This window comes from Lissotriton helveticus, chromosome 2_1, assembly GCF_964261635.1.
Source record: "Lissotriton helveticus chromosome 2_1, aLisHel1.1, whole genome shotgun sequence".
Lineage (NCBI taxonomy): Eukaryota > Metazoa > Chordata > Amphibia > Caudata > Salamandridae > Lissotriton > Lissotriton helveticus.
The window spans coordinates 932909529-932923057 of record NC_136059.1 but is presented as its reverse complement, the minus strand read 5'-3'; the positions used below and the strand labels follow the sequence as shown (position 1 = coordinate 932923057).

The 13529-nt window shown below is 39.5% G+C and overlaps 1 protein-coding gene across 1 annotated transcript in view; it reads left to right on the top strand.

The window, feature by feature from the left end:
- Positions 1 to 6183, top strand: part of LRRC2 (leucine rich repeat containing 2) — an 878803-nt gene extending 872620 nt beyond the window's left edge. Inside the window, exon 9 of the mRNA XM_078677386.1 lies at positions 4072 to 6183. Coding sequence (XP_078533512.1) covers positions 4072 to 4121 — 50 coding nt within the window. The 3' untranslated portion in view covers positions 4122 to 6183. The remainder of the gene's footprint in view (positions 1 to 4071) is intronic.
- Positions 6184 to 13529: the final 7346 nt, after the last annotated feature.

Sequence of the window (13529 nt, the reverse complement as noted above, 5' to 3'; positions counted from 1 at the left end):
ATTACATGAACGGGCCTGTGCACTCTGCAAAACATTTAATTTCTTCTAAACAGCATTCTAACTTATTACACACAATGATTATATGAAACGTCTATAAAACATATTTCAGTTCTAGGATCAATAATACTTCGAATTACAATAACATCAAAATCCACCATCGTGTAAGAGTGTAACAGCATCTTGTACTCTATGTGAACTGCCATGTGGCCTACACATTTCTACGTTTAGCAGCATTACATTTTCCCCTACCACCGCCACATAACATGGGATTTCAACATCATTCTAACATCTCTACAAACATCTTCATTAGCTTTTCACACTTGATATAAGTATTCTATTTTAATTAAACACTATTATATATTTTCACTCTATAGATTCGACACTCTTATATAATGTTTACTAAACTAATACAACGTGCTTGTAAATATGGTGCACTTCTATATTTTCTTGAATTGCGCTCTCTCAAATGCGATTTGGTCTCTTTCCATCTCTTGACTTCTTACCCAAGTGGCAGAAAAGGGCCCATCTGGAGGATACATTGTGTTGCTTGTGCCAACAGGCAAATGAAACATTTATGTATATACTTTGAGTATGCACCAGTTTACTAGTACATCGAAGGACTTTGCTGCGTAAAGAGATTTTAGCCTTGGAAGTAAGAATTTGTAGGTCGGCGGCCACAGAGGCTTTCAACCCACAGAACTTTATGCTGAACATTCGATTACGCAATTTAAAAAAAATGTTAAATAATCAAATAAAAGCCCTGTAAATAAAGATAATTTTATTGTCTTAGTCAGGTCTTAGGTAAATGTACCATTGTTTATGCTCCTTTGCACGGTGTGTTTGCTGATGTTTGCACAATGAATTTTTGCATGATTTTCCTGTGCTTAGCCAGGTTGATATAGAACACTTTATGACTTTAAACTGTTAAGGCTCTTTTACATAGCATTCCATGGATGCTCGTATAATGCACTTTTGCACGCTTTGATTGTGCTTAGCCAGGTTGAAGTAGGACGGTCCATGTCTTTAAGTTGTTTATGCTCGTTTGCACAGTATGTGCTTTGATGCTCGCACAAAGCATTTTAACCGGGTTTACATACGGATTTATTGATTTTAAATTGTTTAACTCAGTTGACTTAGCTAAAGATGAAATTAAGATTTTATGATTGTTTGAACTGTGTACGTTTATGGTTGTTATATAAATAAACTAATAATAGACTGAAGCTGAACACAGCCTTATATTTTATGGTAATGGTTACTGTTGTCTTTGATCTAGGTGATGCAATTCCAGTTAATAATGTTTGAAACATTACTGCTCTTGTCCTCTGAGGGCAGAGATTCCTGAAATGCACAAATACAATTACGAAAATGAAGTCATATCTGGAGTGCTAAACTTTGTATAAGGTTGCTTGTCACACCTCATTAATGAGGCTCAATAAGGCCAAAAGTGGATTTGGTATTCCAGTTGAAAGCGGACTTAGCCTGGTAATTCAGGATGGACTGAGTACATATTGGCAGGACCAAACAAGGTGTACTTTTGCCTTTGGCGACATAAAGGGAATTCACATTGGACTAGAATGAGACTGAGAAATGATCGTGCCTAAAATGACTTTAAGCATCCCACCTTTTACTTTTCTGTATCTTTCAGAGAATGCACAAACATGGTCGCGGTAACTCAAGATGCAACTCGCTGATAAGGCCCAGCAACTTTTGAAGGTTGCTTCTGTCCCTATTCATTGGAGACGTGGCTTCTAATCTCTTTACCTCATTCTTCTTTCCTATACTGCCTGCTTCCCAAGCAGGCACTCTAAACAGTCTAAATCAACGTGCTTTATTAAGCAAACAAGTTATGGATGGAATACTTTAATTCATTTCAGTCACGAGCAAGTACTATGAGCCACATTCCAGTCCTCGGAGTTGTGCTCTTCTTGGATCTTTTCAGCATTGATTTCTGTTCACAAACTTTCTTTCACAAATATGCAGCTCTCCTGAGATACCATGGAATGTATATCATTCAAAACAGATATTTCAAGCATATGTTCTCTGAACGTGGCCAACAAAGCATCTCAACCATTAAACTGTGTCAATCAACAGAGATGAGTCAAGTTAGAGATGTATTTTCTTTGACTAACTCATGTATTAGGTCTCGTGGACAGGTTTTCTTGGTTTCCTTCAATTTGGTTTATATGGTTGAAAGCTGTATTTCTTATTTGGCCCAGCAGCTAAAGAAACTGTTAACTTCATGTTCCATCAGAAGATTTTTGAGACGTACTAAGGCCCTAGTTCTTTTCAGTTGGTTAAAGGAGATGATAATTTCTTGTCAGGTGTACCCTTTGAGGATAGTTTTCATTTTTCTGCTGCAGACTTGAGTGCATTAGGATGAAGTAAGGGCACTATTGATCTCCATTACATTTATCCAATTTGTCACACATGCCCTTGTTAGGCAAAAGGTGAATACCAATCATGGGCTGGACGCTTCTATCCGTGTGAATTCAAATTATAAATTGTTTAATACCCTTAGGTCTTTTCAATGTAAATGTCTTCATGCTTTCATCCCGGCTCAAAAAGCTTTTTCTTGCTGTACCAGTGTTTTATCTATGCCACAAGCCCCATTCACAAAGATTTTTCTGCGAGTTTTGGTGTTTCGCTACGGACTTATCCAACTTACTCTTGAATTTCCAAAAGTAAAACTTCCACACGCCTTTATATTCAAGAGTAAGCATGTTTTAGTCATGACTGAGTAAGAGATGGACCTTGGGTAAAACGCACAGAAAATGCTTTCTGCTTAGGACCTGGAGGATTATGAATGAGGATGTATGACGTTACAACGCATACTTTTACAACGCATACCGTTACAACGAATTTTTTACAACGCAAAAACTTTTACAACGCATACCATTACAACGCATGTTTTTACAACGCAAGTACTTTTACAACGCATGCCATTACAACGTAAGTATTGGTAAGTATATAATATTTTTTTTATTTTAAATTAATTGTAATTAATATAATTTAATTTAATTAATTTAATTTTTTTTTACCCTGTACCCCTGTACCCCAAAAAAACCCAAATTAACCCAGAACCCTAAAAATACCCCTGTACCCCAAAAACCCAAAACTGTCCCTGAACCCTAAAAATACCCCTGTACCCCAAAAACCCAAAACTGTCCCTGAACCCTAAAACCCAAAACTGTCCCTGAACCCTAAAAATACCCCTGTACCCCAAAAACCCAAAACTGACCCTGAACCCTAAAAATACCCCTTTACCCAAAAACTGAAAACTGACCCTGAACCCTAAAAATACCCCTTTACCCAAAAACTGAAAACTGACCCTGAACCCTAAAAATACCCCTTTACCCAAAAACTGAAAACTGACCCTGAACCCTAAAAATACCCCTTTACCTAAAAACTGAAAACTGACCCTGAACCTTAAAAATACCCCTTTACCCAAAAACTGAAAACTGACCCTGAACCCTAAAAATACCCCTTTACCCAAAAACTGAAAACTGACCCTGAACCTTAAAAATACCCCTTTACCCAAAAACTGAAAACTGACCCTGAACCCTAAAAATACCCCTTTACCCAAAAACTGAAAACTGACCCTGAACCCTAAAAATACCCCTTTACCCAAAAACTGAAAACTTAAAAAAAAAAAAAACATATAAAATATAAAATATAATTATATACTTACCAATACTTACGTTGTAATGGCATGCGTTGTAAAAGTACTTGCGTTGTAAAAACATGCGTTGTAATGGTATGCGTTGTAAAAGTTTTTGCGTTGTAAAAGTTTCGTTGTAATGGTAGTGCGTTGTAAAAGTTGCGTTGTAAAGGTTGTTTCCCTATGAATGATTCACACTTATTAGGGCAGGGTATTTTACACAAATACCCATAGAATAGCTTTTTGAAATGACCCCATAGGTCTACAAATAAATAAGAACTGCTAACTTACTTTCAATTGTGTAGGTCTACATTAATGCAGGTTAAATGCATGCATATTGTTTTAAAAGTGCTGGCTATATTTGTATATGAAAATGAAAAATGTCAATAATAGTTCTTTCAAATGTTTTTCAGAATCTGTTCCCTGCTATACAACGAAGATATCTCTAAGTCTTCAGCTGTGAGGATCTCATCTTGTAAAGTATGGAAGGAAGAGAAGAGAAGAAACCCTCCAGCATAATGAACTGAACTCGACATTTTGTTAAGGGGCTTTTCCTGATAGCGGCAAAAATGGTCTTTTTTGGACAAAATCAATTGACTTTTTAGGCCTATCATGAGAATGCCTTGAAAAGACGCCCCGATTTTACACCAGTGAGCTTTAGCGAACACTGCCTTGTCGAAGGATACTTACATTGTATTGCAATGTGGCACTCTGTGGCCTTCTTAAAATTTACCACAATCTTGTATGGGCTGTGAATGTAAATGCTCGAGAACTTATGTGCACTCTAAATGTTTTAAGACCAAATGTACTTTTTAAATGTATTGCAATATTGTGTGTTCACTACTGATCTGAACGGGCTATGCATTTATATTCTAGTAGCAATAGCAAAGAAATGCAGTGACTATTAAGGGTTGATTTGCAAAGCTTTCTTTTGCTTTTCTGGGGTCTTTGTGCACACGCAAGTCAAAGTGTGTAAAATGTGGTTGCCCAAGAAAAACAAGGCACTTTGGGGTGCACAAATTACACAATGCATATGCACATATAGGCTTGCTTATTTGTGAGCTTCACATTCCCTACACATGATCTTACAGGTGCAGTCCCATTGCTGAGCAATTTGCAAAGCTGCTTTTGGCTCATGTGGTTATTATCATATGCCTTGCCCAGTCGCCTATGTCTAGGCTCGTTCATGTCATGACTGTAGTTGTGCATTTTTTCTTCCCACCCATTACCTTTATGCGGATAAGACTTGTTTTTATTTCAAAACAGTGTCCTTGAATCCTGTCTTCTTGCAAGCCTAGCAGTCCCCCATGTGAAGCAACGGGCCTTGTGTAGTCAGATGGGCATGTCCATCTCTATGAGTGGGTTCATCATCAAGAGTTAATTAAGAGTTATTTGTGAATGTAAGACTTACTTGTACATGGGGAAGAGACAACTGCAGCTATGTTTCGACACTGTACGTCTTTATCGTCGCATGCATTTGTCAATTTGGGGTACTGCATAGTGGGAAAGTCTGCCGCACATTGAGATGAGCTAGATGGTTATCATTGTACCCAACATTGATCCTTTATTTATTACCCTAGTGGTAGTCTAGACACCACTTAGGCTAAAAAGATTGGATAATTAATATTTTTTATACCAAGACATAAGCAAGTCGAAACGAAGCACACAGTCTTCAATTATTCAATATTTGATCTCCAAAAGCAGATTCAATGATGAGCAACACTCTGCTTCATCTCATGTGACTACAATATACTGTTTGCAACTGAGACACAATAAAAAACTTAGCACTTTTATATCAGTGTTAGCCCCTTCAATATATTCTTTGGATTTACTTTTCAGGACTCTAAGGAATGCATTAGAGAGCTTTCTAGGAAAAATCCCACTGTCCATTTCAAGTAGGATGATAATGGAAAATCTTCCAACTTTTGAAGAAAATATTCAATCCTTAGGAAAGTCTACCAGAAGATTTTTGTTCATACCGTGGTATAGACTCTCCTCTGCAATTAGTACTTTTCACCGGAAACAGAAGGAGTTTTTTGATGGCCTAATTAGGAATTGCGTTATTATAAAAATATTTCAATTTGGATAAGAAGCGTAAATTGGAGGATAGTCTACTGAAATAATTTCATCCATGATAGGACTAGTATGTTGGTGACACTCTACCAGCAGTTTTCCTCCAGAGAGAACACTGCCACCACAAATCAGAAAATCTTACCACTCAACTCTAATTTAGGCCTTTAGGTGGGGAATGCCCAAATCACTTACTGGTATATCATAACTCCAATCCTATATTCTGCATCTTCACTCCTTAAAACATGGGTTGAGCTCTTTTAAGATGTACACCCTTCTTCCTGAGCATATCTCTAATTTTCTTTCTTCTCGTAGCCCAAACCCCTGTGAGACCAATTTGTGCCAGTGAACGGCTAACTAGAAACTATAGTAACATTTGCCCCCTAAAAGCAATTTCCCAACATGAAGACTGATCAACTATCCCACACCATAGCTTATTCTCAGCTGCGGTCCATGCAGGTAACAGCGGTGGGGCGGTGGGGCCAGGTAAAGGGGTATTTTGAGGGATTATGCTGAGGGAAAATAAATAATTTATTTTATTTCCCCTCTGCATCGTCCCTCGAAATCCCCCTTACCTTGCCCCACCACCCCACCGCAGTTACCTGCACGGACTGCAACTGCTAATCCAATTTTCTGTCCTCCATACAACTTCGTTACAAAAAGGGGGGTTGAACCCATGCAGTCGCGGGGACCTGGGCGCTATGTGGTATGTGTCAAGAAGGGGTCCCCGCAAGGAGAACGTGTTGTGTACACCACACACTAACACTGTATAACACAAACTTTAGTGAAAAACCATTAATCAGAAGGACTTGTAACAGGTATTGTCCTTTATTTTACAATACCAAATTTCAATCATTATGAAAAACATTCACATTTAATGAATAGCCCCAGTTGGGGAAGGGGAGAAAGGGAGGGAAGAGTGTGCTCAGGGCAGTGTAAAGTCAAAGAAAAGTAAACACAGTCAAAAAGAATGCGAATTATAACAATCTTAAATGAAAATCAAAACAAATCAGATACAAAGAGCCTAAACTATTAAGGCATCCATTGAGAAACTGTTCAACTAAGGACATTCAACGGTCACATACACAGTTCAGAGTAATCAGGGGCATGTGCCGGAGGTCCAAGGTGAAGAAAAAGAGCCGTCGACGTTTCGACCCCTAGCCGTAGGCTACGTTAGATCCTTAAACGGGGTCTTCATCAGGACGTGTGCAGGAAAAAGGGGGGGGGAAGGCAGGAGTTAGGAGGGGCGGTCCTATCTGTGATAATTAAAACCAAAGGTCAGACTAATGTATTTGCAAGAGCTGATAAACGTCATCCTATTTGACATTACTACAATACAATATCTACAAATTACCATGGGGTCCGGGCCAAAAACAGGCCTCTGAACGTGGGAATTGAGTGAGACCAAGCCAATGGTCATGGTCAAACTCAGCGATATCAAATCGTAACAAAAGGGGAGAATTAACCAATGTGGGATAGGAACAACCAATTAGAGGATGTTCTAGAAATTATTCTGTCAAGCATAATTACATATTTGGTTTAATATCGGGATTCAACTCACATGGCCTGCAACCTATCAGCCAAGGTGAAAGTATTGTGGGGTACAATCCCAGTCGTCGATATCCCAAAGGGCAAGATGCCATTAAAGTACACAGGCTGTGGGTTGACAAAAGGGTCGACGGCTCTTTTTCTTCACCTTGGACCTCCGGCACATGCCCCTGATTACTCTGAACTGTGTATGTGACCGTTGAATGTCCTTAGTTGAACAGTTTCTCAATGGATGCCTTAATAGTTTAGGCTCTTTGTATCTGATTTGTTTTGATTTTCATTTAAGATTGTTATAATTCGCATTCTTTTTGACTGTGTTTACTTTTCTTTGACTTTACACCGCCCTGAGCACACTCTTCCCTCCCTTTCTCCCCTTCCCCAACTGGGGCTATTCATTAAATGTGAATGTTTTTCATAATGATTGAAATTTGGTATTGTAAAATAAAGGACAATACCTGTTACAAGTCCTTCTGATTAATGGTTTTTGACTAAAGTTTGTGTTATACAGTGTTAGTGTGTGGTGTACACAACACGTTCTCCATACAACTTCAGCATCAGGGGTCCTGACCCTGGAACAACTGTCCTCCATACCTACCTCTCTAAATGTGAGATTAGTAAGTTATTTGGGCTTTTGTATCTTGTAGCCCGTCAGTGCTGTCTAGTACTTTATCTGACTAAGGGACAGCAAGCAGGAGTCTTTGGCACACTTCTGGGGGTGAAACAACCCCTAGTACGTTATTTACACCTGCCTAAGTAGGGTCATAATAGTTAAAGAGTCAGTAGTTTCTCTTGGAACATTTGAGGTTGTTTCTTAATATTGGAAGTTCCCGCTGTTTCCTGGAGTCGGAGAGACATATATCATCACTAATGTGCCATTTGCAGTAGGTAATTGCCTTGGAAGGGCTTTGATAGCACCCCCACATTGTGTCACATGCCTTCAAATGCAACTGGAGTTAAGACATAGGTCATTAATGATTTATAAACCACCACTCCGCTGGGAGAAGTTGGAGACTTTCAAGTGGTGCCCTGCGTGGTTTCACTAGTTCTGTGGTCCTCACATTTGTACAAAGAACTAGGTGTACAAGGACTTCTTGGGGTGCTGAGGTCACCTGGATGTGTGTGAGAGTGTTTCAGGAAAGGGTGATGGAGAATGAGGTAACACTATGAAGAAATCAATAAAGTCTTCAGTAGTCTCACCGTCATACATAGGGGGCTCGTTATGCTATGGAAAAGTTAGGGCAGTGGATCTGACTGTCAAGCCTTTATCATTTCTCTCCCTCGTCAGTCAAATCTTTGTTGCACCTTTCTTTGATTCTTTAACCATCTCGTTAACTGTTTTCCTGCCAGTCCTTAAGACGATGCACTTGAGACTCATGGAGTCTCCTGGACATCTTGTCTCAAGATATCAATTCCATTGATCCCTGGGCCCTCTTTCCTTATCTAAGTCAAATGTTTCTGCTACTGAAATTCATTGGGAATGGTATGTTTTCATATTTCTCAGCCATTTAACCAACAACTTACACATTTTGTGCCCATAATGCATATTCACATAATGAGTTAGGGTCCCTTTTGGTGGCTTATCAGCTTCCCTTGATCCAGCACACACATGCCTCAATTTATACCAGACACTTTTACTACTAACACACTGAAAGGCTGTGGTTGTGTGATTCTTCTTGTTAAAGAGCAGTACATAAGACTCGAGGCGCAAACCTGGTTGATAGTAAGAAAAGAAGAAAGAAACACTAATACCAGGACGTAGGGTGCAAATACAGATATTTTATTGTGTGCACGCTGTCACTGAGCCCCCATGTGTACAAGGAACTGAACATGTGTGAGAAACTCCGGCAAACTTAATTTAGTGTTCATGCTTGGTCAACAGTTATGTCCTAAATTCTTGTCCCACGCACACACTTACAGGATTTCATGTTTGAATTCTGGGTTCTGTATCTTACACTCACACCATAAATAATTCCTACTCTCACACTCTCTCTCTTAAATCGTACATGATGCAGTGTACATTGGGATCCCTAGAACTCAGAACCTGGAACCTAGTACTTCAAAGCCAGCGCTTGGAGCATACCATATTGAATAGAAGAGTTTAAACCTAGCACTTAGAAGTTCGTTTTTTCAAAAAGTTACCCCGTACATGTCCTTACCCCATTTCACATGTGTATTCTGACAGCCTGAGCCCCCAGCATTGAAAAGATGTGAGAACTGAGAGTTGGCAGGTTTACGCAGTTAAGTACTCACTGAAATGATTGACTAGAGAGTTTTAAAAAGTTGCCTTACAATTATCAAGTTGTATGTACTTGGTCATGCGTCTGCAGCCTTTTTAAAATTGCTATGCATGGTTCTCGGAATACAAAGAACCATTTTCTGCCAAAGGAAAAAAAAAAGAACTACTCTTTTTCTTCAGGTAAACTAAAATACAAGCTTGTTTAAGCAGTGTGTCAACCGACAAGGGGACTCTAATGTCATCTACCAGACTTCCAGCTGGGACTGAAAAAACTGTCATTATAGTCACAAGTCTCCCTGCTTGGCAGGCGAGTGACCTAAATTGAGCAGGCTTCCTGCAATTAGAAACAGTTCCTGCTTCCCAAAATATATTAATTAGTGAAATGATTAACTTTAGTCTTTTACAATGATATATAGCGAGCAATACGTATGGACAGCAAGTCTCAAGTACGAAAGGACTGGCTGGCATTTCCTAGGTCAGCAAATTAGAAGTAATCTGCACGGATATTCTTGTTGATTGGAAGAGTGATACTGGGACAAAGTCTCACAGGACAGGCAAGCGTTTAATCTCTCTCTCAATATTATTCACTATGAGATTGCATTGTTTTCTCAATAAATAACAATGGTGTTATTGCGTGAGAGCATCTTGCACAGGAAGGAAAGTGATAGACTTTTACTACCAACATTAGATTTATTTCATCATGTAGATTGTCAACCTGCTAAATGTAAAATTGGAATAATAATCGACAAAGGTTGAAAGATATGGTGGAATTCCTGTCTACGTTGCAGAAGATTCACGTTGCTTTTTAATGGAGATGTATAATATAAAATACCTTTTGCCCTTTTTTCATTCAAGGGATTACCATACTAAATATTGCAGTTATTACGATTTTACAGCTTAATGACAGTAAATGTATCAAACTTAGAATGATGACACTCTGATTTTTATCTCAATATATCTAATCAGAAAATGTTGACTGCACATGAAAGCCTCCTTAGCATATATGTCCCACATCTTTGAAATCCCATACTTTGCACGAAACTTAGCAGTTGTTTCATAAGGAAGCAGCTTGCATTTGAAAGATGTGTAGTGTAAAATCTCAACCGGAATTCAACCAAACCAGTGAGTGGAAAGGGCTAGATCAGTGGTCTTCAAACTTCTTAAGGCTGCGTTTAAAAAAAATAAAAATCACCCATCTCAATTTTTAACAATTATTCTGTAAATTAGCAATGTTTAAATATGTCTAAACGTTGCAATTAATTTCTGTTACCCCCTTTAATGCATACTCCCAGTTAGGATTTAAATGACAAAAGATGTTCGTAATGGTACACTAAAAAGTGGCTTACTGCCACTCATTATTTATCACTTAAAACAAAGCAAGATGTTTCTCTTGGCCAGAGCCTGGTGGCCCATGGGTTCACTTAAGGCCCGCCACCCCAGTTTGAAGACCTCTGGGCTAAATGTTCTTACCCCGACAACAGTTAAAAACCAATGAGATAAACTATTCCATTGTACACAACAGTTTTCTGTAAATGTGTCAAATGCCGTATGTTCTGAAGGGTATTAATAAAATATTACAATGAAGTCTTACACTTTCTAGACATATGGGGGTATTCATTTGACCGAAGACATTTTTGAAAAAATAGTGCCGAAATGAAACAATTGAAGCACCATTTTTCTTGAAAATGTATATCAATCAATCAATCAATCAATCAATCAGAATTTTATAAAGCATGGCTTTTCACCTGATAGAGTATCCATGTGCTTGCAGGCCCCGGAGGCTTATTCGAACAGCCAAGGTCTGAGGGCAATTCGGAATTCTGGAAGTGAGGTGATGGTCCAGAGGTGCATGGGGAAGCTGTTCCAGGTCTTTGCTGCGAAGTGGGATAAGGAGCATCCTCCACTTCAGCTTTGGCAGATGCGGGGAGTATAGGACGGTGAAAGGGGGGCAGATAGTAGTTTACTCGATCGTTGGTGGAAGTTCAGGCAGTGGTTAATGTAGGTGGGTCCTTGGTTGTGTAGAGCCTTTTGTGCTTGGGTTAGCAGCTTGAATTTGCATCTCTTCTGGACGGGGAGCACGTGGAGTTTCCTGAGGTGTGGTGTGATGTAGGTTCGTTGGGGAAGGCTGAGGATCAGTCTGGCTGCAGACTTCTCTATGGCCTAAAGTCTCTGTAGAAGGTGTGCGACCATTCCTACGTGGAGGGCATTGTTGTAGTCCAGTTGTCTGGTGATGAGGGCTTGTGCCATGGTGTGTCTCAGGTGTAGGGATCGCCACTTGAAGATCATATGTAGCATGCGCAGAGTGAGGAAGCAGGCAATGGAGACGGCATCTATCTGTGATTTCATAGTGAACTTGTTTTCAATGATGACTCCAAGGTTTCTGGCGTGGTTGGAGTAACTAGGTGCGGATCCTACGACTGATGGCTAAAGTAGCCTTTAGTTCTTCTGGCTGTCTAAAAAAGCAATTTGTCATTGTCCATAAATTTCATAGCATCTGCCTTTAGCCTGAGGCTTAGTGACAGTGCTCAAAAAGATAGAACCAATACTCTACTTTCTGCAAAGATGATTTCAAAATGTCACCTTTGCCTACTTCACTAAAAATGTGTGCTAGGTTGCTACTAATTCCCTTTGTCTCTCCCGGCTTCATTTTAGCAGATATTGAGCATAACAGTAAGCATAATGCACATACGTTGTGCTTGACCTGTGCACATCATCAGTTACATATTTTCTCTTTAAAGCTGAGTTGCTATTATCGTTGGTATCCTATTAGTAGTGCTGCATTCACTGCATACATCTAAAACATATTGCCACATTGCCTTTGCCAATGCTTGTTCACTCTGTCAGTCAATGCATCACATCAGATGTCTTTTGACACACATAAAACCATACATTCTTCTGTTTGTTTTGTTAGCTGATTAATATAATGCTCAGGAGTAGTGTGGATCTTTTGTAACTTAACAAGGGATTTTTTTAATTAGGACCGATGCGCAACGTAATAAAATAATGAACACCAAATGGGGTAAAATATTCTATTAACTATGCTGTGTGGCAAAAATAACGCATTAACCGTGTTAAGTAAATGGACATACAATAAACTATGCACATTCAAATAAAGAATACTAATTGGGCTCTGCAACAGTAGAGAACAGAGACTGCAGGAGTGGAAGATCAGATGGTATCTAGGGTATCATCTTGACTTGAGAAATGAGAATACCGACTTTAGTATGAAGAGAACAGAATGAGGAGGAGGACGATAAATACAGGGATTAGGGGTAAATGAGGGACAAAGACACTTAGGGCAGGAAGGAGCAGATGAGGATCAGAGGAGTGACACTGAGCCCATGAGCAAGCAGGTATAGGTAGCAATGAGGGACTCAGAAAGCAGGGTGGGGGGACACAGAGGCCAGGAGCAGCAGAGGAACATGGGTACTAGGAGCAAGGTAGGACAAACAGTATAAACAGGGAAAGATCAGAGTGCAGCCACAGCCAGAGTGGAGACCCACTGTGCCTTGGAAGGAAGGCAATACTCTATGAAGCAGACCCTAAATGCAGCAATTCCTATGGCAGTGAGTTCTGCCATTCCCACACAGGTAATTTGCTGGATTGCCACAGACTGATGTTTCTACGACCAATGCACATACATACATAATATAAAGCATTTAAATAGGCCTGGAAAAAAGTTGCAGCAAAATCCTCAAAAAAATCCAAAGCGTGTGAGCCAAAAACCATGGAGTGCGTGGCATTCAATCTCTCCCTAATAAGTTATTTTTAGCAATTGTGTCCTTTCTCTTTGCACAATTTAGAACACATAAAACAGTTATTATTAGGATCAGAAGGTGAAGTGTGCACAGATGGACAGTGGCATTGCACCACTTCAATGGCTTGTATGGTACTGCTCAGCACCAAATTTAGCAGTCTGTGGTTCACATTGATGCACATTACCTCCTCGTCCTGTCTCCCCGTCCCATTCCTTACAAGTGAGCAGCTAGTCTGCTCCCCAGAAACCTAAAACCTAGC